Here is a 26,538-nt window from a genome sequence, read left to right on the forward strand (position 1 = left end):
GACAGAGTGAGAAGTGAAGATGTTAGGAAGGGAGTTGGGATACGAAAGCTAAATGAGAGAGTTGAAAAGAATAAAGTAAGGTGGTTTGGACATGTAGAGGATGGAGGAGAATAGAATTCCATGACAGATGCTAGAGACAAAGTGCAAGGGCAAGAGAGCAAGAGGAAGACCTAGAACAAGATGGATTGAATCAGTGAAGAGCAGCATAAGAAGACAAAATTTAGACTGTGACAAGATCTTGGAAGAGGAATGGTGGAAGGAAAGAGGAAGATGGAGAAGTGTCATAAATACCCCGACCTGGCAGGAGCTGGATAAGGGGAAATGGTGATGATGAAATACCATTATGAGGGGCCGATGACTTGGATTTTGGACCCCTTTAGACAACAAGCATCATTGATTCAGGATTGTGCTTTAGCAGCAGTCCCTTGGTCAATAATACTATTGTCTTACAATAGTTTCTGGCAATGTGGGGTATTGCGGGTCAGATCCACTGATTGTTTTAAATTCATATTCACCCATTCATTCTTCGTCATCACATTTTGAATTCTGGTCAGTGGATGTTTTTGGACTTTTAAATTGTCATTACATTTCGTATCATTTCCTACCATTAGGTGCTGATGACCTAGATGTTAGGCCCCTTTAAACAACAAGCATCATCATCAAATCAAGTAAGCTTCAATACACAGGAGGAAGATGATAGTCATTAAGCCTGTACTTCTCCCAATCGCTATTGGTTGGGCTTCTTTTCCATTTTTGGAATAAGTGGTCCCTCCTTCAAATTTCTCAAACGGTCTCCTTGGTAATCCATGGGGAATTCCATTTGTTGGTTATGTTCAGTATTGGTGAGGTTTCTTCTTCACATTGAAAGAAGATTTTCTTCCAGTCTTGCCATATCTTGTTTATGTCTCAACTGCCGGTGAGATTTGAGGGAAGAACGCGGAGGTGGTTTGGCAGTAAAGTGGATAGATTGTTCCAGTTTGTTCGGGACAAATTATAAGCTGCTCTTGTAAGGATTTGGGTGATGGTTTTTTATGAGTCATTGCTGCAAGAATTGCTTGATGGTCAAAATGTCTATCAATATATTGTCCTTGCACCTAGAAAAGGTGATATTTCAGCTTAGAACTCTGAGCAGAAAGTTTCTCTCATCTAAGGTTCAATATTATGTGAACTACATCAACGAATTTTTGTGATACATGTGCTGCGGGTCAGTATTTCTCTCCTCAACATTGTCACATTTTGAGGGGCAACAATGATATGTCTTCTTATTTTGTAATTGTTAATTGATGCATACAATAGAAATAATAACAGTTTGAAAAATATCAGAATTTTTTCTGCCAATATATCAGTAAAGAAAATTAGAACAAAATTGTTAAAAATATTTTTCTTCAACTTATATGAAATACTTTGAAAAGCTTTCTGTTGCAAAAATTGTGCAAATTATTATTATTATTATTATTATTATTATTATTATTATTATTATTATTATTATTATTATTATTATTATAATATACATTCTTTTAGCCCCTTAAGGAGCACGTGGAACCATTAAATAGCACTGGCATTCTTCATCTTGTTCTTATCTTCCCAAAACTTCCTCTGCTGTCTTTGTTGTGTCCATGAGTTTTTGAGTTTCAAGCTTTTCTCAGATGGATTCTTGGGTGCAAATTTGTGAGTGTTGATCTTTTGTCTGTATGTATTCCTTGTGGTTGCCATTGGATCAATGTTGACTTCTGCGAGGTCCTTTTGTGCATCCACTAGCCAGCAAACTTTGGTTTGTCGGTTTCCATTGATAATAAGATATATTTTCTTAAATTTCATACGCCGTTTGCGTGCGACTGAAGAGAATCGCTCAGTTAATGCATAGAATTCTTCCAAGCTTTCTTGCATCCATATACCCTCTTGAAACTTGGGCCCGAATATCTTCCTTAGTATCTGTCGTTCAATTTTCGCAACGTCCTTGATGTTAATGCTGAGTGATGATGTCTCAGTTGCGTAGAGTGCCTCAGGGAGGACAACAGTGTGGTAGTGTCAGAGTTTGGCTTTTGTGGATATTGATTTCTTATTGTAGAAGTTCCAGGTGATTAGGTATACTTTACATAGTTTTTCTGGGCGCATTTTATTGGCTGCTTTTTCATTGCCTGAATTACCAATAATTTCACCCAAGTACTGGAATTGTTTGACTTGTAAAATGTTGCCATATTTGGTCGCTAGTGATGTTTGGTGTGTGCACTTGGAGTCCATGTATTGCGTTTTTTCATTATTATTATTATTATTATTATTATTATTATTATTATTATTATTATTATTATTATTAATTTTTTTTTAAAGGAGAGTAGCACATGTAATAGCATGAAAATTTCAAGTTACCTTCAGTAATGTTTAATATTAGCTGAAAGCAATTTGTAGGCATAATTTCATTGAATATGAGAATAGCAAACATATTTGTTGCCCAATACATTTCTGACCTAGGCTTTTTTTATGATACCGTCATCATCCAGGGCCCTAAAAAATTTCTCATTTCATCCAAAGCAACTGATCTCCAATTACCATACCCGAAGTATTTGGTAAATGGTCTTTCTACTATGCTCAAAACTTTTCCCGCGTATTGGTTAGTTTCTGTTACGAGAAATGACAGAAATGCCAGCGTGAAAAACAACATGAAGTATGCCACGCAAGATTCATCACTCTTAGCGGCATTCTTCAAATAATTGGGCATGTGTCCAGGTTAATCGGTGTCCGACCAGTCATCTGAATCAGCAACAGACATATCGTCAGAAAATAAATCGTAAAAATTCCCGTACCTACCTCATTAGGTTCAGCACTTGTGATTTCATCAAATGAATCGCTATAAATTTCTTCCACACAAGGCACTAAATCAATTTCCGACTCACATACACTTTTTTAACATGCCCCGTTTATCACTTTCTTGCAAGTAATCTGCACTTTTGTATGATTTACAAGCCATTTTACAAGAGCGCAAAGACACTGACTTAGAACAATCATGTGGTTTCTCAACAAGTGAGGATAACACGTGTTGGGGTGTAAATAGGAAGTTACTTTACCAAGGAATATGGTTCGTATGTTTATCAATCGATACATTGTTCCTTCATTTTGAATCTTTGAAAGCTAGACTGCATTTGGATGACGTCTGTGGGAGCTACAATCAACTGTTTAAACATATGCACTTAAACGTCAGTCGACATGTTTGGCACTCCCAACACGCTATCGATCGGCGTGCTTGGTGCTGAGTGAGTTAATGCCTTTTTCTTTCCTTTTTTGCTACCCCAACTTTGCAATCCCAGTTTTGCTCTAGCACATTGTCTTTGATGAAATATGGCATAGCTAACTTAGCTTTATTGGTATATAATAAATTTATATATTAAAAAATGTATGCAGTCATTTGTTCTCAATCAAGCAGTGTATACAATTATAAAGTTGTGATTGTTAATACCAAAATAAAGAAATGCATCATAAAAATAGTTAACAATTTTTGTGAGATGAATGGAAGTACTCTCACATGTGCAAGTTGATTCAACCGTACGAAACGAGCAGCTATTATTAGTCTTGAGATAGAATGTCTTAGAGATGTGTAGATATACCCAGTTTGCCTTACTCTCCACTAATTTTCTCTTCGTCTTATGTATATACTGCATTTAATTTACTTGGCTTTGATAATGAAATGTGCTAATATTATTTTCAGTTCTCGAGTGCAGTTCATGTTGGACATTCTCATGGCAATTAAGAACAACAACATGGCAAAGATCCCTAATTATGATACTTCTCATAGTGAACATCTCAAAAAACTCTTGAAAGGTTTCCTAAGGAAAGGGAACTATGTCACCGAGCTCAAAATCTCATTAGAAGACTTACTTAAAGGTAAACAAAAATTAATAAACTTTTCCTTGCTTTGATCATTTGTTCACATTTGAAGTCATTATACCTTGTACAGAGTTTGTCTTTTGTTGAGATGGCATGTAAGTAATGTTTTGCAGAATATGGAATCATATCAGAGTATGGAAAACCTGCATTGTTTACGTCAGTTATTAATACTAGAGTTTGTTATATTGTAGTATTACTGCATTTTTCACTTTAAGAACTTGGCTGGGTTCGTATCCCACTATCGGCAGCCCTGAAAATGGTTTTCCGTGGTTTCCCATTTTCACACCAGGCGAATGCTGGGGCTGTACCTTAATTAAGGCCACGGCCGCTTCCTTCCAACTCCTAGGCCTTTCCTCTCCCATCGTCGCCATAAGACCTATCTGTGTCGGCGCGACGTAAAGCCCCTAGCAAAAAAAAAAAAAAAAAAAAAAGAACTTGGCTGACTTGGTGAGTAACCAGGGATGAACTCGTCCGACTGTCGTACTCCCTAATCATACTGATGAATGCTGAATGTCGTGGGCAGAAATGCTGAGACATGTGGGTTACATCATAGAAGCTATTAGTACTATTTTTGTGTGTGTGTGTGTGGGTTTTTTTTTTTTTTTTTTTTTTTTTTTTTTTTTTTTTTTTTTTTTTTTTACCTTTCAGTAATGGCATCATCTTTGTTTGATTAATGAACATAGGCTTTTGTGGCTCATTGTATTCAAACAAAGAAATAAACATGCTAACTGGATTGAAGCCACGTATATATATTCAACAAAAATCTATTGTACTGTCATCATCCGACCTGTTGCGCTGCATGGTTGCGAATGTTGGCCGACTACGACTGATACAGAGCGTCGACTGGGTGTCAAGGAGAATAAGATGCTGAGATGGACAGCTGGCATCGCTAAACTGGATCGAATCTCTGATGAATCCATCAGGGAGAGATTTGACGTTGCACCAATTCAAGAAAAAAATGTGCGAGAGTCATCTACGATGGTTTGGACAAGTACTAGGGACACTATTGCGAAGACGGATTATATATTAGAATTCGCCGGTAGGAGACCCAAAGGATGACCAAAACAGCGATGGGCCGATACCCTTCACAAAGATCTCAAGAGCGTCAGTCTTCACCCCAACATGGCCCAGGACAGAACTAAATGGAGACAACAAATCCATGTAGCGTACTCCGCCAGGAGGAGGGACAAACACTGAAGAAAAAGAAAGAAAATAAAAGAAGATATATATTTAACAAAGCCAAGCTTTCCGTGACTTCCATGTTCCTTTGAAGAATTTCTTTGCTCTTTGTTAGAGGTAGACCTTCACATATTCTGATGAAGGCCAATGTAATTTGGTGGAAAGCTCGGCTTTGGTAAATGTGCTGTATATAAGTGGCTATAATCCAGTTAGCATATTTATTGCCTTATCTTTCCTTGATTACCGGGCAAGTTGGCCATGCGGTTAGGAGCGCGCAGCTGTGAGCTCGCATCCGGGAGATAGTGGGTTCGAACCCTACTGTCGGCAGCCCTGATGGTGGTTTTCCGTGGTTTCCCATTTTCACACCAGGCAAATGCTGGAGCTGTACCGTAATTAAATCCATGGCCGCTTCCTTCCCCTTCCTAGGCCTTTCCTCTCCCATCGTCGCCATAAGACCTATCTGTGTCGGTGCGACGTAAAGCAACTAGCGGTAGCTTTTCTTGATTGTTATGTTGAATAATTAAATGGATAAATTACCACTGTGATTTGTAGTTACTCTTTATTTCAAAAATAAATATTGTTTCAGCGGAGGAACGAGGCCGATGGTGGGTAGTGGGGTCAGCTTGGTCTGGAGTGTTGCCTGGGGAGTCCCAAAGTGAACAAAAAGGTGAAATGAAGTCTAGAACACCTTCCCAAAGCCAGAATTATAGCCAACAGCTATTGGATCTGGCTAGAAAACAACGCATGAATACAGATGTGAGACGAAACATATTCTGCATACTCATGACTGCTGAGGTAACTGTCTTATTGTTTTTCAATATATCTGAAGACAAATGACTATATTTTATGATATGAGGGTAGACAATTTTCTTATTCCTTTTCTCCTCTCTTTATTCAGTGTTTTTATTTTAATGTACTTGTTCTTCCTACAATGATAGGCTGCCTAAATCTGACAAAGTATGCCATAACAGTTAAATATTGAATGTATGTTTAACCACGAAGAGTTTTCTGGAGTTAGTCCTTCTCGTATGCAGTACTATAGAGGTGATTTCTAACAACTTGGACAGGGCCTTTAATGACCAAGATGGCTAAATCTTAGTACACCGGGCGAGTAGGCCGTGCGGTTGGAAGTGCGCGGATGTGAGCTTGCATCCGGGAGATAGCGGGTTCGAATTCCACTGTCGGCAGCCCTGAACATGGTTTTCCATGGTTTCCCATTTTCACACCAGGCTAATGCTGAGGTTGTACTTTAATTAAGGCCACGGCCGCTTCCTTCCAATTCCTAGGCCTTTCCTATCCCATCGTCGCCATAAGACCCATCTGTGTCGGTGCGACGTAAAGCCAATAGCAAAAAAAAATTACAGTACAGTAAAGACTCTTCATTTTTTCTTTTCTGTTCTTCCAGTATTTCTTCATTGTATCTTATCTTTGTTGTCATTCTTCTTCTGAAATACCCTTTTAGTTGTTTCTCTTTCATCACATTTTGGTACGAATCTAATTTTACTATTCTTCAATTTATTTACTTTGTTTGATTTATTCTTTAAATCCTCCAGTGTTATTTCTAATTCTTTCATGTCTTCTTTTATTTTTTTTATCCAGACAGGTTGTTGCTTTTATTTCTAAAGCTTTTCCAAAATTCTGCGTATTAACCTGTCTTGAGGTGTTCTCAACAGTTGACCAAAGAATGATATTCTCTTTTTTCTTATGAAACATAAAGCATCATAGAAGACCGGACAGAAATTGACTACAGCGAACCAATGCGGCCGTAAAAGCACAATAATAAACAAAACCTCGTTAAGACATACGGACATACATGCGCTATCAGGCAAAAAATATACGCTACCCTTCACCATACCACTCAACACAAAATCAATTTTTAATTTCTGAATGAAATGCGAAATACAAGCACAGACAGGCTCAATGTGTTGTTCAGCAATCTCGTTGCTAACCAGCAAGCCAAACTAAACATTCCTGAGGTAACGGCTTGCTTCCCGAAGTTGCAACTTATCCTGTGAAGTTCTGAAATTCAAGGCCTTTTCCTGTTATTATGTAACTGTACCGGGGGGCTCTTTATTACCCGAGTTGGAAATCACGTTCCTTTCACAAGGGATGAGAAGTAACATCGTACTAAGCGGTAATAATGAAAATTCATGACTCTATAAGTGAGGTATTTTTATATATTTTTAATACGGTGAGAATCCGGTCTTTGAGTTTACGTCTTGTTAAGCGTGAAAACGTGTTAATGAGGAACGCACTAACAAGGTTTCACTGTATATGTTCTTGGGGGAATGCCCACACTTCTGAAAAACTCAAGTATGTTACCTCTTGCTCTGATGAAAAGTCCTACAACCCATATACAGGAGATGTTGGATGATTCTTTGAAGTAGCTAATGGTCGGTTCATAGAAGGCTTTCTTCTCTGCGTCTACCTCTGTAGGCTGACTGGAGTTAACCTCACATCTAATGGTGGGGTCCAGAATATATGCAAAGTCCTTTTCACGGTCAATTGCGATTATATCTATTCTCCTGTGGCTTCCACCGTCAGCAATACATGGCACGTCTTCATGTACCTCGTAACCTTTCTGGGAGAATACTACTACTACTGTATTCTAAGTCCCCCCATGGACATGAACCAAGAACATAAGCTAGGGTTTCACGCTCACTGCAGTGTCTGCAGTGGACTCCATCCCAGTTACGTCCAGGGAGGGCCCGTACAGGAACCACAGCACGTCTTTTCACTCTGAGCCGGAGATTCCATTTAAGGTGTCGATCCATCGGTTAGCTGGTGTGTATTCCTGACAGAGGATGGCTCCTTTCATGAGTTCTTAATGCACACTCTTTTTTTTCCTTAGCATTTCTCTTAACTGCCGTCCCCGTGGTGTAGGGGTAGCGTGCCTGCCTCTTACCCGCAGGCTCCGGGTTCGATTCCCAGCCAGGTCAGGGATTTTTACCTGGACCTGAGGGCTGGTTCAAGGTCCACTCAGCCTACATGATTAGAATTGAGGAGCTATCAGACGGTGAGATAGCAGCCCCGGTCTGGGAAGTCAAAATAACGGCCAAGAGGATTCGTCATGCTGACCACACGTCACCCCATAATCTGCAGGCCTTCAGGCTGAGCAGCGGTCGCTTGGTAGGCCAAGGCCCTTCAAGGGCTGTAGTGCCATGGGGTTTGGTTTTTTTAATTTCTCTTAACGTCCGTGCATTAAATTCTTCGAGTTGAGTATTATCTGCTTCTCTTAGGTCAAGTCTCTGAACACGCAGTTTTCTCTCTTCTACTGGATTGTGCAATGATGTTATGTACTCATTATCAGCCTTCTCTAGTAAATGACAGATTTTGTGATGTTTGAAGTGGTGCCTCCCATTCTGCCTTCCACAGCCCAAGCCCCTTCATTTTCCTTGGAGGGTATAGAGAGCTGTCTGGCGTGTCTGGAGGTAACTGAAGAATAGAAGAATATTCTATTTTTTCCCTTTTCTTTCAGTTTATCATTCACACTGTACATAAAGAAAGAAGATATGTCTATAGAGCATCCAGCGTTAAGAAAAGACTACAGGCCTTATGGGCTTTTACTTCTATTGGTGTTGCCCACTTTAGTTCTACATGTATATAAAAATTATAATGAAATCCTATCAAAATGTATAATTTTTCTTATGAAACAAGCATTGGTTGTGCCATACAATACTGAAGAAGACGTAAAATAATTTTGATATCTTTGAGTTTATCCTTTTAAATATCGTAAATGGGGTTCAGTACACGGAACAGCCAGCCATGCTTGTTGCATTGCGCGCCACATTTCAGTCTGTAGTGCGGAAGTGTGTACAGTCGTCAACACGTGTAATAACTCAGCTTAACCACTGCGAATCATCATTGGTGAGGTCAGTGCGGCATGTTTCCCTTCTTGTGTGTGTCATTCATTACAGTGATTGCTTATGTAAGGGAGATATTCGGCAGAGTGAAGTGATCGTCTTCCTGGGGCGCATAGTGTTTTGTTATAAATACAATATATTGTGTTTAATTTTTCGTGTATTGCATTGCTTTTGGTTGTGTGTATCGTGTATTGTTTTTGTCTGTTTAGTATTTTGTATAATCAATCAGCGAGTAATACATTTAAATTATAGCTGAACATGTGAAAACGAGAAGTAGTGAAGTTGTCAGGAGAAAGGAACGGAAAATGGTGCTTAATTCATTTTCAAATTTGAAAACAAAGCATCCAGGATGAAGTTTAAACTGGGTAGTAGATAAAGCCGCAAAGTTTTTAGGAATTTCGAGGTTTTCCATCTTCAAAATAAGGAAGGAAGCCAGCGAAGGGCCACTCCAGAGTCCCAGCAAGAAGTGGGAAAGGAAAAAGTTAATTCGCAGTAATTCCAGACTCATTAAATACGATGATTTTGTCAGAAGTGGAATACGGCCACAGTTCATGAATTCTATTTTAGAGATGAACCACCAACTCTGAACACAATCCTCACTTCCGTAAACAGCAACCCCGAACTACCTGATTTTAAGAAATCATTCGAATAGGTCATTCAGCATTCTGTATTTTATATTGCGGAAGAATATTTAAGTTATCGTATTTTGTGATAAACATGAAGCCCTTGCATCTGTTGTCACTTACGAGTAAATTTATCTGAAATGAGCTGAAGGATACATCACTGAGATAGAGATATCTCGCCGTCAACTTCCTGTGTTGTAACCGCACAGTATTTGCCTTAATAATGAAATGTTTCTGGGGGCTAATAGACTCAGCACCGCGCTCCCTTAAAGCAACAACGATCATGAAACTTTCTCAGATATAAGAAACAAGACAATCATTTCGGTTTCTGGACATGCTTCTTCTTCTTCTTATTATTATTATTATTTAGTTCGCATCCCTGCGTGTTCAAACTCTTACTCTATTTCAAATGATACAGTCAGTGGGCTATTATCCTTGGAAACGTTATGGCAAAACGAAATTTCATGACTGTAATTTCATTAGTGACTGGAGATAATCTGGCATTTATATTATTACTAGTCTTGAAACAGCTGTACGAAGCGATGTATAATTTTATGTCATCACTGTATTTCACGAACAGTGTCAGAGCCGCGGTGAGTGAGCGAGTATGGCAACAGTGGAAGGCAGCGGGCCCATAAGGCCTGTAGTCTTTTCTTAACTCTGGATGCTCTATAGATGTCTGTCTCAGTGAGTGTTGATACCTGCCCTCTGATGAAACCGGGAAGCAGAAATGAACTCATGAGGAACTGAGAAGGAATGGATGTAGAAGAACTAGAAATGATGACAAGTCACCAAATCTGTTCGAAGTTGTGGGGGTTATCCTTGTTGTTTTGTATATCTTTTTTCTATTTCTCCCTATTCCTGCACTGACCTGTCTTTGTTTTTGATCCTATTGCGTGTCCCTATCTCCCTTGTCTTGATTTGCACTTCAGTTTATTCTAATATCATCTGCCCCTACGTTTACCATAGATACTGTAAACTCATTACTTACTGTTGGTGAACTGCGTGGCAACTGCTGCATACTATTGATATTTTTGTTGCTTATTATCCTAATCAGTGCCTTTTACCATTTTTTTATATACGGATAAAATATGTGAAGACTTTTGCTTATAAAACGCAGTTTCATAACACATTGACGACCGGCCTCAGAGATCTCTGTAGTACTGCGGCCAGCGGTTGTCGACGGGCCCCGGAGATCTCCGTTTTTTACACACGGGCATCATTTGTAGTTTGTTGTGCTATCTGTTGGCTATCATTTTAACTACTTTCAATCATGTCAAGGAGTAGTATCGATGTATTTTTAAAATTGTTCACTCTTTGTAGCCATGGAAACTTTGTATATGCACGGGTGTTCTTACGCGCCGAGGATCATCCCACAACGTGGCTCGCCCATGGCAACGTGCCCTATGTGACGACAAAGTATTTAAAAATTTATATGCAGATTCATTGTCTGATGTGCCTTATTAGTGATGAGCGCTGAGAATTCTCGTAGTTTCTCAGCTGACAGTAGGTGACGGGCTATGAGAATTCTCGCTTTTAGGCACCTCGTATTTCCTTGATTATTGTTGAAATTGTGGGTGAGATTAGGAGTTCTAAACGGTGTATTCATGGAATATAAATTATTGTGGATCTTTCTTTCTTTCTTTCTTTCTTTCTTTCTTTCTTTCTTTCTTTCTTTCTTTCTTTAAACCTTCATGTATTTAACAAAATATTGTCGGATATTTAGAGCTATTCTCTGGAGCTCCAGTAAGGCTATCAACATGGCGCGGCATATTCAGTTGCCGACGGCTACCGATAATTGTGAGTGATTATGTACAGACTGGTTATAATAGGTACCGAGTGACAATGAGTTAGATATTTCTAATGATTAACGGCTAACACTAAACGGGGACTAACTGTAAAGAGAAATCCTTGCATACTTGAAAACAATGAGTACATGAAGGGCACAGACAGGGCGTTCATACTACACTGTGCTTAGAAAGACTATTAAATGGAGCCACAAACGGTATTGTACTGTACAGACTACAAAGCAGCCTAGTGAATACATGTTCCAAGTTTGAGGTCGATATCTTGAATACTTTTCGAGTTACAATAGTTTGAGTGCAGCAGTGTAATTTCTTTCTTGGAGGCTTGAACTATTCGGTCTACCTGGGGTAACAGCCTCCGTTTGGGGTGGGTTGTCAGTGTGTTAACAGCCATGAATTATGCCCTCTGTGTATACAAAAACGCAAAAGCACAAACAAAATTAACACTGTATTTATTTTAAGGATTACCTGGATGCATTCGAAAAGTTGCTTCACCTGGGCCTGAAAAATCAGCAGGAACGTGAAATCATCCATGTCATCCTAGATTGTTGTCTTCATGAGAAGGAGTTCAATCCATACTATGGTCATTTGACACAAAAGTTTTGTGATTTTGATCGTAAATATCAGGTAAGAATTTCCTTATAAGTTGCCTCTGCATTATTTTTTTGTTAATTTTCTTTGTAAACGAGAAATTTCAGTTTTGTTGTATGCCTGAATTTCCACAGAATAGTTTGAATCTTACTGTTGCTGTTCATTTACATTTGTATTCTTTTCTTTCAGATGATTCTCCAGTATAGTCTGTGGGATAAATTCAAGGAAGTCCAGAACCTCACTTCTGTACAGATTCGCAATCTTGCTCAGTTGTTAGTATTATTATTTATTGAGAAAGGACTTCCATTATCTATACTAAAGGTAAGTTTATATGGATATTATTTAGAAATAATTAACACCTTAGCTCTTGTCATTAACAAATATATTTCTCCTTTGTACCTTGCCAGAGCATTTTCTTGCTGATTTCAATCAATATACCATAACACTTTGCTTTGTTCATATTTCATTCTAAAACTTTTGTTCCAATCCATGATTTATCAAACATTTTAGCCCCACTACCATCAAAATGATTCTAATAATAATAATAATAATAATAATAATAATTGACTGACCGATCGTTGATCTACAGTAAGTTAAATCAGTGCAATCATTGTTCAGACTGAGTAAATTAAGTATTTACAGTGCTGGTAAAATGTTTAAGGACACCTATGGGAAATAGAACATCTTTTATTTATCTCACTAATTAATTAATAATAAATTACAAAAACTTAATCAACAGGTGTCAGTCCATTAGTAATCTATTTGGCTCCCTTTGGCATTGCTTGATCCTGTCTGGCATCGTGTCGATTAGCTTAGCGCACTCATCTCTGGTGATCTGCCTCCAGAGATTCATGACTTCGAACCTCAATTCTTCCTTATTTTTAGGTTTAATTTTCCCCAACTTGTAGGCCATAGAGTTCCAGAGGTTCTCTATAGGGTTCAGGTCAGGTCTTCCTGCCGGCCATGGTAATACCTCGACATTCTTTCCAGGAAACCATTCAATAGTGACCTTGGATTTGTGGCAAGGGGCATTGTCCTGCTGAAAAATGAAGTTGTTTCCCAGTAGGCGTGTTGCTGAAGGCAGCATCATTTCTTCCATTGTCTCACAATATTGGATACTGTTCATTGACCTAGCAACAACCCTGCATTCTCCTGGTCCTTCAGAAGTGATGCAACCCCATATCATTATCGAATCACCTCCTTGCTGAACAGCGGTGCCACACAGGACGGAAGAAACTTTTCAGTTTTGGTTCACCGATCTCTGATCTTTCGTCTTGGAAACAACTCAAATCGGCATTCATCTGAAAAGACAACCCTTCTCCATGCTTCCCTTAACCAAGTCTTTCTTTCAAGACACCATTTCCATCTCCTTTTCTTGGCTATGTCGTTCAATAATGGCTTGTGTAAAGTGTAAACTGATTGGAGCCCTGCATCTTGTAAGCAATTGAAAATGGTCCTTACGCTAATGTCAGTGTTGTGCAATGTCTTAACAGTACTCGAAACGTCACTGCTGCTAGCGTTTCTGTTCTCCTTACTTACAGCAACAATTGTTCTATCAAGTCTAGGCGATGTCTTTCTTGGGCGACCACTGCGAACGGCATCAAGCACTATTCTGGAGGCATTAAATCTTTTTACAGTCTGTTCCACACATGTTTTTGAAATACTTAACTAAGCTGCAATCTCCCTGTAAATCTTATGCACCTTATGCATCCCAATAATTTTCAATTTTGTCTCGTTAGACACACTTTTACAACCCATTATCACGATAAAACTTTTCCACAATGACTTAACCTCAAATCATCCAAAGGAATAAACAACTCTTTGCAATGCCAAAGAGATCCAGTGATGACTAGTTCTTCCTAACATCTCTCCTTGGGTCACTGCAGTGTGCTAGAAAGTCTTCGGCTGCATGGCCATCATATGGAAGGAAATTCAAAATTATTTTTCTTCTTCCTACATTTTATCTCTTTTTCATAAATTTCAGCAAACATTCAACATACATACATACATACATTATCATTATAGACTGTTATGCCTTTCAGCGTTCAGTCTGCAAGCATCTGAGAATTTACTAAACGTCGCCACAATCCTCGATTTGCAACTAGTGTTGTGGCCTCATTTAGTTCTATACCTCTTATCTTTAAATTGTTAGAAACCGAGTCTAACCATCGTTGTCTTGGTCTCCCTCTACTTCTCTTACCCTCCATAACAGAGTCCATTATTCTCCTAGGTAACCTATCCTCCTCCATTCGCTTCACATGACCCCACCAGCGAAGCCGGTTTATGCGTACAGCTTCATCCATCAAGTTCATTCCTAAATTAGCCTTTATCTCCTCATTCCGAGTATCCTCCTGCCATTGTTCCCACCTGTTTGTAGCAACAATAATTCTTGCTAATTTCATGTCTGTTACTTCTAACTTGAATAATATATCCTGAGTCCACCCAGCTTTCGCTCCCGTAAAGCAAAGTTGGTCTGAAAACAGACCAATGTAAAGATAGTTTCGTCTGGGAGCTGACTTCCTTCTTACAGAATACTGCTGATCGCAACTGTGAGCTCACTGCATTAGCTTTACTACACCTTGATTCAATCTCACTTACTATATTACCAACCTGGGAGTACACACAACCTAAATACTTGAAATTATCGACCTGTTCTAGCTTTGTATCACCAATCTGACATTTAATTCTGTTGAATTTCTTACCTACTGACATCAATTTAGTCTTCGAGAGGCTAATTTTACATACCATACTCATTGCACCTATTTTCAAGTTCCAAGATATTAGACTGCAGGCTTTCGGCACAGTCTGACATTAAGACCAAGTCGTCAGCATAGGCCAAACTGCTTACTACATTTCCACCTAACTGAATTCCTCCCTGCCATTTTATACCTTTCAGCAGATGATCCATGTAAACTACGAACAGCAAAGGTGAAAGATTACAGCCTTGTTTAACTCCTGTAAGTACCCTGAACCAAGAACTCATTCTACCATCAATTCTCACTGAAGCCCAATTGTCAACATAAATGCCTTTGATTGATTTTAATAATCTACCTTTAATTCCATAGTCCCCCAGTATGGTGAACATCTTTTCCCTCGGTACCCTGTCATATGCTCTCTCTAGATCTACAAAACATAAACACAACTGCCTATTCCTCTCGTAGCATTTTTCAATTACCTGGCGCATACTGAAAATCTGATCCTGACAGCCTCACTGTGGTCTGAAACCACACTGGTTTTCATCCAACTTCCTCTCAATGACTGATCGCACCCTCCCTTCCAAGATGCCAGTGAATACTTTGCCTGGTATACTAATCAATGAGATACCTCGATAGTTGTTGCAATCCTTCCTGTTCCCTTGCTTATAGATAGGTGCAATTACTGCTTTTGTCCAATCTGAAGGTACCTTACCAACACTCCATGCTAATTTTATGAAGCCATTTCATCCCTGCCTTCCCACTATACTTCACCATTTCAGGTCTGATTTCATCTATTCCTGCTGCCTTATGACAATGGAGTTTATTTACTATCCTTTCCACTTCCTCAAGCATAATTTCACCAACATCATTTTCCTCCTCCCCATGAGCTTGGCTGTTTGCAACACCACCATGATGATTTCCTTATACATTGAGAAGATATTCAAAATATTCCCTCCACCTCTCCAGTGATTCCCTGGGATCTGTTATGAGTTCACCTGAATTACTCAAAACACTGTTCATTTCCTTTTTCCCCTCCCTTTCTAAGATTCTTTATTACTGTCCAGAAAGGTTTCCCTGCTGCTTGACCTATCCTTTCCAGGTTATTACCAAAATCTTCCCATGACTTCTTTTTGGATTCAACAACTATTTGTTTCGCTCTGTTTCTTTCATCTACGTACCAATCCCTGTCTGCCTCGGCCCTTGTTTGGAGCCATTTTTGATAAGCCTTCTTTTTACGTTTACAGGCTGCTCTCACTTCATCATTCCACCAAGATGTTCACCTTTTCCCATCTTTACACACAGTTGTTCCTAGGCATTCCTTTGCTGTTTCTACTACAGCATCCCTGTATGCCACCCATTCACTTTCTATATCCTGAACCTGCTTACTGTCTACTGTTCGAAACTTCTCACTAATCATATCCATGTTCTTCCGTCTAATTTCCTCATCCTGGAGATTTTCTACCCTTATTCGTTTGCAGACAGATTTCACTTTCTCTACCGTAGGCCTAGAGATACTTAGTTCACTACAGATCAGATAGTGGTCTGTATCATCGAAAAATCCGCGAAAAACTCGTACATTCCTAACAGATTTCCTGAATTCAAAGTCTGTTAAGATATAGTCTATTATGGATCTGGTACCCCTAGCCTCCCATGTGTAGCGGTGAATAGCCTTATGCTTGAAGAATGTATTCGTAACAGCTAAACCCATACTAGCACAGAAGTCCAGCAAACGCTTCCCATTCCCATTAGCTTCCATATCTTCCCCACATTTACCAATCACCCTTTCGTATCCTTCAGTTCTATTCCCAACTCTCACATTGAAATCGCCCATTAACACTATTCTATCCTTGCTGTTGACCCTGACCACGATGTCACTCAATGCTTCATAAAACTTGTCAACTTCATCCTCATCTGCACCCTCACATGGTTAATACACGGACACAATTCTTGTCCTAATTCCTCCCACTGACAAATCTATCCGTATCATTCGCTCATTGACGTGCCTAACAGAAACTGTGTTGCGTGCTATGGTATTCCTGATAAAGAGCCCTACCCCAGACTCTGCCCTTCCCTTTCTAACGCCCGTCAAGTACACTTTATAATCTCCTATCTCTTCCTCATTATCTCCCCTTACCCGAATATCACTTACTCCTAGCACATCCAGATGCATCCTCTTTGCTGACTCAGCCAGTTCTACCTTCTTTCTTCCATAAGCTCCATTAATATTGATAGCTCCCCATCGAATTCCATTTCGTTCGCCAAGTTGTTTCCAAGGAGACCCTCGCCTGTCAAATGGGAGTAGGACTCCATTACTCCCATAAGTCCGAGGCTTGCTTAAAGTGTTCTGAGCTCGGTAAATTCATGAAGCAGGATGCTGCCCTACTTGCACATAGTCCAAGTGAGGATCTCTCCTCTAACGGGTTATGGACCACCGGTGAATTGTATAGTCCTAGTCGCCTGAGCACAAGGAGGGCCACGACTCAGAATATGTCCGAGATGCCCACTCCCATTCCATAGCAACTGGTATCCCGACTCTCAGGACCACTTACTAGGCCACTCAGCCATTGCCCATGGTTCACTAACTAGGACGTGACTACAGTAACCCACAAACATGAGAATTTTAATACACATTTTTAAATGGCTTTTAGCAATAACTGGCTGAGTTCTACCTGGTACAACTGCTTGTAATACAAAATTCAGAAAACTGGCTCAAACCATTTTCAAGTTATTATTTATTTTGTTATAAATATATGGCTTTTTTAAGCATGCCTTAACTTACAAAAACTACCTTAAATTGGGTGGCATTTCTGCTGTACTTTCAGCTCCAGTATCAAAATATGTATGTTAGCACAATGTTTAAGGCCTGTAGATGGTTATCTGCTTTGGACAGGTGTCCTTAAACTGTTCGCCAGCACTGTACTTTATGTTAATGCATAAAATAAGGAAGACCGGGCAAGTTAGCTGTGCGGTAAGGGTCGCGCAGCTGTGAGCTTTCATCCAGGAGATAGTGGGTTCAAAGCCCACTATTGGCAGCTCTGAAGATGGTTTTCCATGGTTTCCCATTTTCACACCAGGCAAATGCTGAGGCTGAACGTTCATTAAGGTCACAGCCGATTCCTTCCCACTTCTAGCCCTTTCCTATACTATCGTCGCCGTGAGACCTATCTGTGTCGGTGCGACATAAAACAAATTCTTTAAAAAAATAAAAAAATAAGGAAGGCTGCAGAAGTAGAAATTGTGAAATCTTCTGGTGATCCTGTAAAACACAAAACTAGCACTGAAAATAAACGTGGTGAAGAGGATCACAAAACCAAGACTAAAAATCCACGGTGTCAGTCAAAAGGAAGCAGATCTGATAATGACTGACCAGAACACTGGACAGTTCTGCAAAAAAAAAATAGGCTTCTGTGAGAGAAAGGAGTGGACAATACAATATATTCAACATTGAAGCGATTTTATATTCTTTCTACCATGTATTAGCCTGTCAGTTTCCTTCAACATCAAGCATTGACCACGGCTTCAAGCCATCAATTATGTTATTTACAATCAAATCCTTCATTAAGTGAACTGCGTACAAATTTATCATTGTATTAGAGTTTTAATTATTTCAGAAATATTTTGATGATGAACTGTAAATATTATCTCACACACATCATCTCAACCATATTTTAGAATAATTTTAACCAGATACCTGATAAAAAGTAAGGTTTTGATATTGACTGAGGATGCCTCATAAGAAGAGGCGAAACATGTCTCATTATATTTAAACATTGTTTTAACTCATACATTAACTTCTGTATTGTATTGAATAAGTGGCAAAATAATAAATATTTTTCTATATACATTATATGATACTTTCAATACGGACGAAAAATGATTTTCATTACTTGTAATGGCTTGCCTGTCATCGGAATTACTTGAAGATCTAGACGGTACTGGACTAGCTGCTTCTTCACTAACATGACTCGCTTCTTCTTCATTCAGTACACCATACCACACACAGATTGTACCATTTTCAGTTAGTTTTGTACACACTAGTTCAGCACTAGCCCAAAGGTGATTGCCAGGGAGACTGTTTATATCCCCACAGGTCTCGTCAACATCACTATGAAAAGCATTTTCAAGTGGTTCCATATGTACAGAGGGGTCCAGAAAAATGTAGACACTCTTTGATAGTTAATATCTTTGGAATAAAATTACATATCATTGCAATTCTTGCATGGTAGCTTAGTCCATTGTTGTCCCCCCTCCTTTTAAGTGTTTACATAGAACAGGCAGTAAAGGAAATCAAAGAGGAATTTGGGAAGGGAATCACAATCCAAGGAGAGGAAATCAAAACCTTGAGATTTGCCGATGATATTGTTATTTTATCTGAAACTGCAGAAGATATAGAGTAGTTGCTGAATGGTATGGACGAAGTCTTGGGTAAAGAGTACAAGATGAAAATAAATAAGTTCAAAACAAAAGTAATGGAGTGCAGTCGTACGAAGCCAGGCGATGCAGGAAATATTAAATTAGGAAATGAAGTCTTGAAGTAGATGAATGTTGTGCTTGGGTAGTAAAATAACTAACGATGGCAGGAGTAAGGAGTACATAAAGTGCAGACTAGCACAAGCAAGGAAGAGCTTTCTTAAGAAAAGAAATTTGCTCACTTCAAACATTGATGTAGGAATTAGAAAGATGTTTCTGAAGACTTTCATCTGGAGTGTGGCATTGTATGGAAGTGAAACATGCATGATAAATATCTCAGGAAGAAAGAGAATAGAAACTTTTGAAATGTGGTGTTACATAAGAATGCTGAAGGTGAGATGGATAGATCGAATCACAATGAAGAGATGCTGAATCGAATTGGTGAGAGGAAATCGATTTGCCTAAATTTGACAAGAAGAAGAGATAGAATGACAGGACACATGTTAAGGCACCCAGGACTTGTTCAGTTGGTTTTGAAGGAAGTGTAGGCGGTAAGAACGGTAGAGGTAGACCAAGGTATGAACATGACAAGCAGATTAGGATAGGGTGGCATGGAGTGCTCCATCAAACCACTCTGTGGACTGATGACTCAAACAACAAGATGATGAAGGTAAAATGAATGGTGTGACAATCTTGGCGCATGTTTTCCAGCAGAAGACAGTGCAACAATGAATGAAGTAAGATTGACGTTTGAGCAATGCGAGGCCATATTGAAGTGGTACTGGAAGTACAAACATATGATGGAGTTACGACAATGGCATAATGTGTGCGGAACTCAGCCAACAACACGTACAATAATTTATCGTATTTGGGATAAATTTGAAGCCAACGGTACTGTTCAGGATGTGCGTAAGGTAAGTTCTGGCCGACCAAAAACTTCAACAAGTCCAGCTTCCAGCGCTGCTATATTGCATCATTTTACTAGGTTACCTCAAAAATCTGTGCATCAGAGTGCACGTAAAAGCAGGTTAAGGCATAAAATCTCAACTTGTAATAAAAGCAGGGTAAGTCAATCAACCGTACGGCGAATTCTGAAGGCTGCAAAATGTACATTCTGAGATCGCTGCACGCTATTAACAAGGACGACCCGGATCGAAGGATGGAGTACTGCAAGTGGTTTGAAGGCGCGGTTCATGAGGATGAACGGTTTGCATGGTCTGATGAGGCACAATTCAATCTGAACGGTACTGTAAACCACCACAACTGCGTGTAATGGGCTCTTGAAAATCCTCATGTTCACGTGGACAAACATGTTAATCTACCCGTTGTTAATGTGTGGTGTGGTCTGTCATCGCACGGTTTGATTGGCCCATTCTTCTTTAAGGTACCGTAACTGGTGAGGTGTATCTTCATATACTGCAAACACCGATTTTACCTGCCATCCAAGGGGTGTTTGGAAATGAAAGATTTTTACTTACAACAGGATGGCACTCTGCCTCACTACCACAGAAATATCAGAGCCTACTTGGATGAAAATCTATGTGGGCACGGATAGGTCGAAGAGGAGCTGTTGAGTATCCACCACGGCCTTCAGACCTTGGGGGACCTTGAAAAATTAAGTTTATCATTAGAAGCCAGCTACACTGAACGAGCCACGAGAAACCATCGGGACGTCCTATGTGGCTATCAGACCGGCAACACTGACAGCCGCAGTTTGGTCAGCAGTTCAGCGACATCGGCGTTTTTTGGCCGCTAATGCGGGTTACTTTGAACACATCAAATAACCTTCCCCCCGTGCACGAATTATAATGGTATGTCATTTTGTTCCATTAATATTGACTATCAAAGAGTGTCTACATTTTTCTGGGCCCCTCTGTATATTAGCATCGAGGATGTCTTCTGATTCCTCACTAAGGATCTGCTCAACAGTCAGTCTATACCAACGCTGAAGTAGCTCCCACTGTCGACACGTGTTGATGTAGAATTTTTGTGCTCTAACTACTGTCAGTATACAGCAGATGACTTAAAAATCTGTTTCATGTACATTTTGTTATTTTATTTAACACAACAGTTCGATTTACTAATAAAAGTAACAGTATGATAGCAAAATAATACTCACCATGACGGAAGCATCATCCTCTTGGCTGTGTTCGGAATGATATTTCACACCCGGTCACTCAATAAGACACGAAACTGTGAGTATCGTTTCGACAAATGTTGTTAAGATTTTTTTAATACTCCTTAAAAGTAGGATATGCTTTATAAGACTAGCTGGGTCCAGTTATCCAGAATGCACTGTTTACAGGTTACCGTTCAAAAGTTGTTTGAATAGAATAACAATGCTCTCTTATTCTGCAGGTGATACACTTCACAGAAGTTGATAAAGCTATGGTCCGACTTCTACGACAGATATTGTTGGGCATCTTGTTGCATGACTCCCTGGAGGTGATGCAGGAAGTCTTCCAGAGAGTGGCCATTGCACCTAAACTGCATATGTTTCGAGAAAGTATACGCCTCTTCATTCAACATTTCCTTCTTCGTAAGACTGATTCTCTCCCAGAGGAAGACATGAAGACTTTAAAAGATAGAGCCAACATTGTTGATACTATATTGTCTATGGCAGAGTCTAGGTCAAGACTGTTTTAAATAATATATTGTAAGTGCAATATACTCTTAGTTGTGTTTGTTCTGCGTATACACCTTCCATTCACCATTTCCTTCTTTCCAACAGCATAAAGTTTATATTGTTAAAAATTGAATTAAGAATGAAATACACATGGAAATCAGAAATTCATACGTGGAAGGTCTACTATTTATAGTAAAACTGGAAATGACTCGAGCATGAAAGGAGGTGATCAAGAAAGTAGGAGAGGAACATCAAACATTCATTAAAATTTTGGAAGATTTGTGGTGTGATAAACCTTTATCCACAAATATTGCAGTATGAATACTTTTCATCATCAAGGTTTGTATTATATTCCAGTTGCTCCAACTGTCTGTGGATTCGATAAATGTGTCTATTAATCTTTCTATTCAAACAAAGTTAAAATTCTCAGTTTTATAGAATAGAATTTAGTTTCTTATCATGAAACTGCAGAAGTGTGGATTTGCTCCCATACCAATTAAAAAGTTAAACTAGGTAGAGTATTTTCATAAAATGTATAAGGGACAGTCAAATGAAAACCAAACACCTGCTATGACACCATGGAATGGTTTTATTCTGAAGCAATTACCAAAAGTGCTAATACTTTCATCCCACTGGGAGACGAGACGATTAATTCCAGTTTTGTAGAAAGAGACAGGTCGCTACTGATCAACAACCGCACCCACTCTTGCACTTCCTCGTCCAAATGAACCGACGTCCACGAATTTCTTTCTTGCTCTGTGATTTGTCAGTTTTCCCAGATAAGGCCATCAATCCGCCCTATGGCTCAATGGGCCTCACCTGGGCAATGATGTGCGTCCTTCTCGGAACCTCCTAGGCCACTCGTGCACACTCGTCATGACATGCAGTGTTCGCCACACACACCAGACATGCGACGATGAGTTTCGCTTAGTCCGGCACCCTCAGCCACCGTAAAACCAACCTCACTTCTCTGCTCTTCTTTGCTTGCCTGCATTTCTACAGCTGGACGAACACACTAGACCAGTCCGCACTCCAACAAAGACATAACCCAACAACTGCGTGCACCTGTGAGTTGTCACTATGCAGTTCTCCTACCACAGCGATGGCAATTTCGATGCGTAACAACAGTGTTGCCACCTTTCGGGTGGAATGTGTGTTTTGGCAGGTGTTCGGTTTTCATTTGATTGCCCCTTGTAAGTTAGAACTTCTAAATAATTACATCTAAAGACAGGGATAGGAAGGAAGATGGAAGTACTCTTAAAGGATTAACAGAATGACAGGTCACTATCAGTAATGGAAAGGAACAAACAAGTGACAAATCAAGGCATATATAGGGTGTTTCAAGAAATACACAGCATAATTTTAGAGCTGGATTCCTCAGATATAGAGAAGGAAAAAAGTCTATATAACACGGGTCTAAAAATGTGTACTTTCCGAGATGCCAGACTCTGTCATGGGCCAAAACGTCAGGTGGTGTGGGCTAGCTTGCATGTACTGATGTACTCTGGTCATTACTTTATAAGAGGTGTTCAAAATGCCTGCCTCCTGCCATACTACAAGCTTGTGCTTGTCGTCGCATGGAGTTACGAACACGTTTGAATATGTCTGGTGTTGTACGTACTGTTTGAAAGCACTTTACAGTTCTGCCATGAAGCGTTGCTTCATCCATCAGAGAAGTCATACACCAAAGACTTTGCTTATCCTCAGAGAAAGATGATGAGCAGATTCAGATCAGGTGATTGTGGAGGCCAAGAAAGTGCCCATTTCTGGTCTCAAGTTTATATACCCTTTTTTCCTCCTCTATATGTGAGGAATCAATCCCTGAAATTATGTTGTGTATTTTTGAAACACCCTATACAAAAAGGAACATGGCAAGGTCTAGTGTTGGTGTGACATAAAGCAAAATTGTAAAAAAGTAAATTTTAAAAATAAGAAGAAGACAAACATGAAATCCAAAACAGCAAGGAAAATCTCCACATCTTCACACCGCTGTCTTCAGATGCTGTAGAAAGGCACTTCCATCATCAATCTGAGTTTTTCTACATCCATTTCTTCACAGGCCCTGACGAGCTATTTTCTGCTTCCGAGCTTCATCACGAGGTTGGGGTTCAACTCTCATTAGGGGATCAAGTGATATAAGAATTGTAAGATAAGAAATAAGCTGAATAAACACAGGAAAAGGGAAGAGACAAAAATATACCTTGATGATTATATGTTATAAAAGACTAGGAATGACCAGGCGAATTAGCCGTGCAGTTAGGGGCGTGCGACTATGAGGTCGCATCTGGGAGATAGTGGGTTTGAATCCCACTGTTGGCAGCCCTGAAGATGGTTTTCCGTGTTTTCCCATTTTCACACCAGGCAAATGTTGGGGCTGTACCTTAATTAAGGCCACGACCGCTTCCTTCCCATTCCTAGGCCGTTCCTGTCCCCTTGTTGCCATAGAACCTATCTATGTTCGACGTAAAGCGAATAGCAACAAAAAAAAAAAAATAGAAATGAAGGGCTAACGCAAAAGGGAACCCATCAGGTCATTGTAAGTAATGGAAAAGAACGAACAAGTGATAAATAAAGTCATTTATAGAAAGAATAGAGGAGAATAGAAGCTTTTGAAATGTGGTGTTACAGAAGAATGCTGAAGTTGAGATGGATAGATCGAATCACGAATGAAGAGATGCTGAATCGAATTGGTAAGAGGAGATCGATTTGGCTAAATTTGTTGATAAACTTAACCATAATAGGTATTTATTTGATCCTGTATTGACTTGTCTGAATCTATTGAAGAAACTATTTAAACTAGTTTATTTTGGGTCCACCTTGTCAATACACTTTTAATGATTGAAATTATTTATTTAATCATACTCGTTTGAGGAAAACTATCCATTTATTTAGGTATTCTCATTTCCTTTCATCAAAATATTACATTTTATCTAATGATCATCATCATAATATTTCATTAGTTTATTTCTTCTTTGATATGGTGAATTAGGATACAATAGTCCTTTAAATTGTAAGAATGGGCCGATGACCTTAGATGTTAGGCCCCTTTAAACAACAAGCATCATCATCATCATCAGCAGTAGTCAACAAACATCTAGTTGAGAATCATTCTAAACGCGTACAAGGATTTGATCTTCCAAGATGACAGTGGAGAATCATCAATCGGATAAGAACTGGACAAGGCAGATGTGGTTATCTGTTGTGCAAATGGGGGTTGGACTAGCTCTGGAGATCGTGATTGTGGTGCCTCTTCTCAGTCAATCCACCACATTGTTGCTGACTGCCCAATTCGAGCTTTCAAAGGAACGCTAATGGACATTCACCACACATCGGATGAAGCAGTTGATTGGGTCAAAATACTAGACCTAGAGTTGTAGTATTGTTCGGACTTGTGACTACGCACATTTATCCTGAAACTGTGTATATATATATGTACAAACATTCATCATGTGATAAATAAATAAATAAATAAATAAATAAATAAATAAATAAATAACCATCATAAATTGTAAGAAAAACAAAAGATAGTGTTATAATTAGAGGCCAGATTTCCATGCACTATTAAATCTCAAAATATGCATCATTTATGCACTATCATATGAGAAAACATGCATAATAAACTGGAAAATATGCACTATCAAATTCAGTTGCTTTTGAAACACTATTCAACAACTACCGTAATTTCTCCAAATTGTCTTGGTTTAAGCTCACACGTTTATCTGTCAGCACGTTCTTACACACAAAAAATTATCTTTCTACGTCACAAGAAGTGGCTGGCGCATACTTAAATTAAGACATTTGGGACAAAGTGCGGTCAGATTGTACGTCTTTTGCATTTTCACCACAATGCTTCTTATATAAGTTTTACGAATTCAAAGTCAGCATTTGAACGGATTACTTTGTTCGACCTATCTCTAGCTGATCAGATGTAAGGCTTTTCAGGCGTTTGCTCTATTAACCAGCGTTTCATCTTAGGTCTGACACTAGACTCATCAGAGTGGGATGTGTCAGACCCTGCCCACTGACAATGTGGTATATACAGGTGAACTTACCAGAAGAGGCACAGTCTGATAACTGCATACAGGAGATAAATCTCCACAATGTAATTATTGCCCGCCTAGCAATTCCGATTGGAAAATTCTAAGTTCCCATACAAGGAATTAGATATTTTTCACCAATAGATCTTGTCAAAAATAGATCAGATGTAAGGCTTTTCAGGCGTTTGCTCTATCAACCAGCGTTTCGTTTTAGGTTGACACTAGACTCATCACCTGCATACACCCCAACGTCAGTGGGTGGGTCTGACACATCCCACTCTGATGATCAATAACTGGTATCGATTGCCTGTTGCGATAACAAAGACGTGTGACGAGTGAGAATTCCGGGTAGGAAATTCCAGAATAACAGCTGAAGAGGTTCAGTGCAAAACCAAGGTTTGTAAGCTGCTATTTCAGTTACGCAGCATTACAGAAGTGTGATACGAGTTTTGTTTTATTCGTCTAACATAGACGAACAAATGAGCCGTCAATGAGAAATGCACAATTTAAGGTTCAGTTTATAGCATTAAACATCCAAATATTCGCTATTAAATCCAAAATCTTCAAAATATGAATTATGCATGAATTTTCACATAAAAAAGCCAAAACATGCAAACATGCATGGAAAAAGAACTGTTACAGTATTTGGAATCAGGCCATTAAACAAATATTTGCAAAGTTTGAGAAGTGTAACCAGTTTATATAAAAACATGCATTTGCATGGAAATCCAGGCTCTAGTTATAATGTTTTGTTCCTTGAATTGACATCACTGATGAAGGGAATGGATATTTTTCCTGAAACATGCATGATAAAATAAATAATTTCAAT

At 39.2% G+C, this 26,538-nt stretch overlaps 1 protein-coding gene across 1 annotated transcript in view; it reads left to right on the forward strand.

The window, feature by feature from the left end:
* The window catches only part of LOC136883284 (nucleolar MIF4G domain-containing protein 1), an 82,667-nt gene extending 60,951 nt beyond the window's left edge, over window positions 1-21,716 (forward strand). Inside the window, exons 7-11 of the mRNA XM_067155513.2 lie at window positions 3,701-3,876; window positions 5,645-5,853; window positions 11,812-11,976; window positions 12,130-12,261; window positions 21,405-21,716. Coding sequence (XP_067011614.2) covers window positions 3,701-3,876; window positions 5,645-5,853; window positions 11,812-11,976; window positions 12,130-12,261; window positions 21,405-21,692 — 970 coding nt within the window. The 3' untranslated portion in view covers window positions 21,693-21,716. The remainder of the gene's footprint in view (window positions 1-3,700; window positions 3,877-5,644; window positions 5,854-11,811; window positions 11,977-12,129; window positions 12,262-21,404) is intronic.
* The last annotated feature ends 4,822 nt before the right edge of the window (window positions 21,717-26,538 follow it).

The sequence above is a fragment of the Anabrus simplex genome, chromosome 1 (assembly GCF_040414725.1).
Source record: "Anabrus simplex isolate iqAnaSimp1 chromosome 1, ASM4041472v1, whole genome shotgun sequence".
In the NCBI taxonomy this organism is placed as follows: domain Eukaryota; kingdom Metazoa; phylum Arthropoda; class Insecta; order Orthoptera; family Tettigoniidae; genus Anabrus; species Anabrus simplex.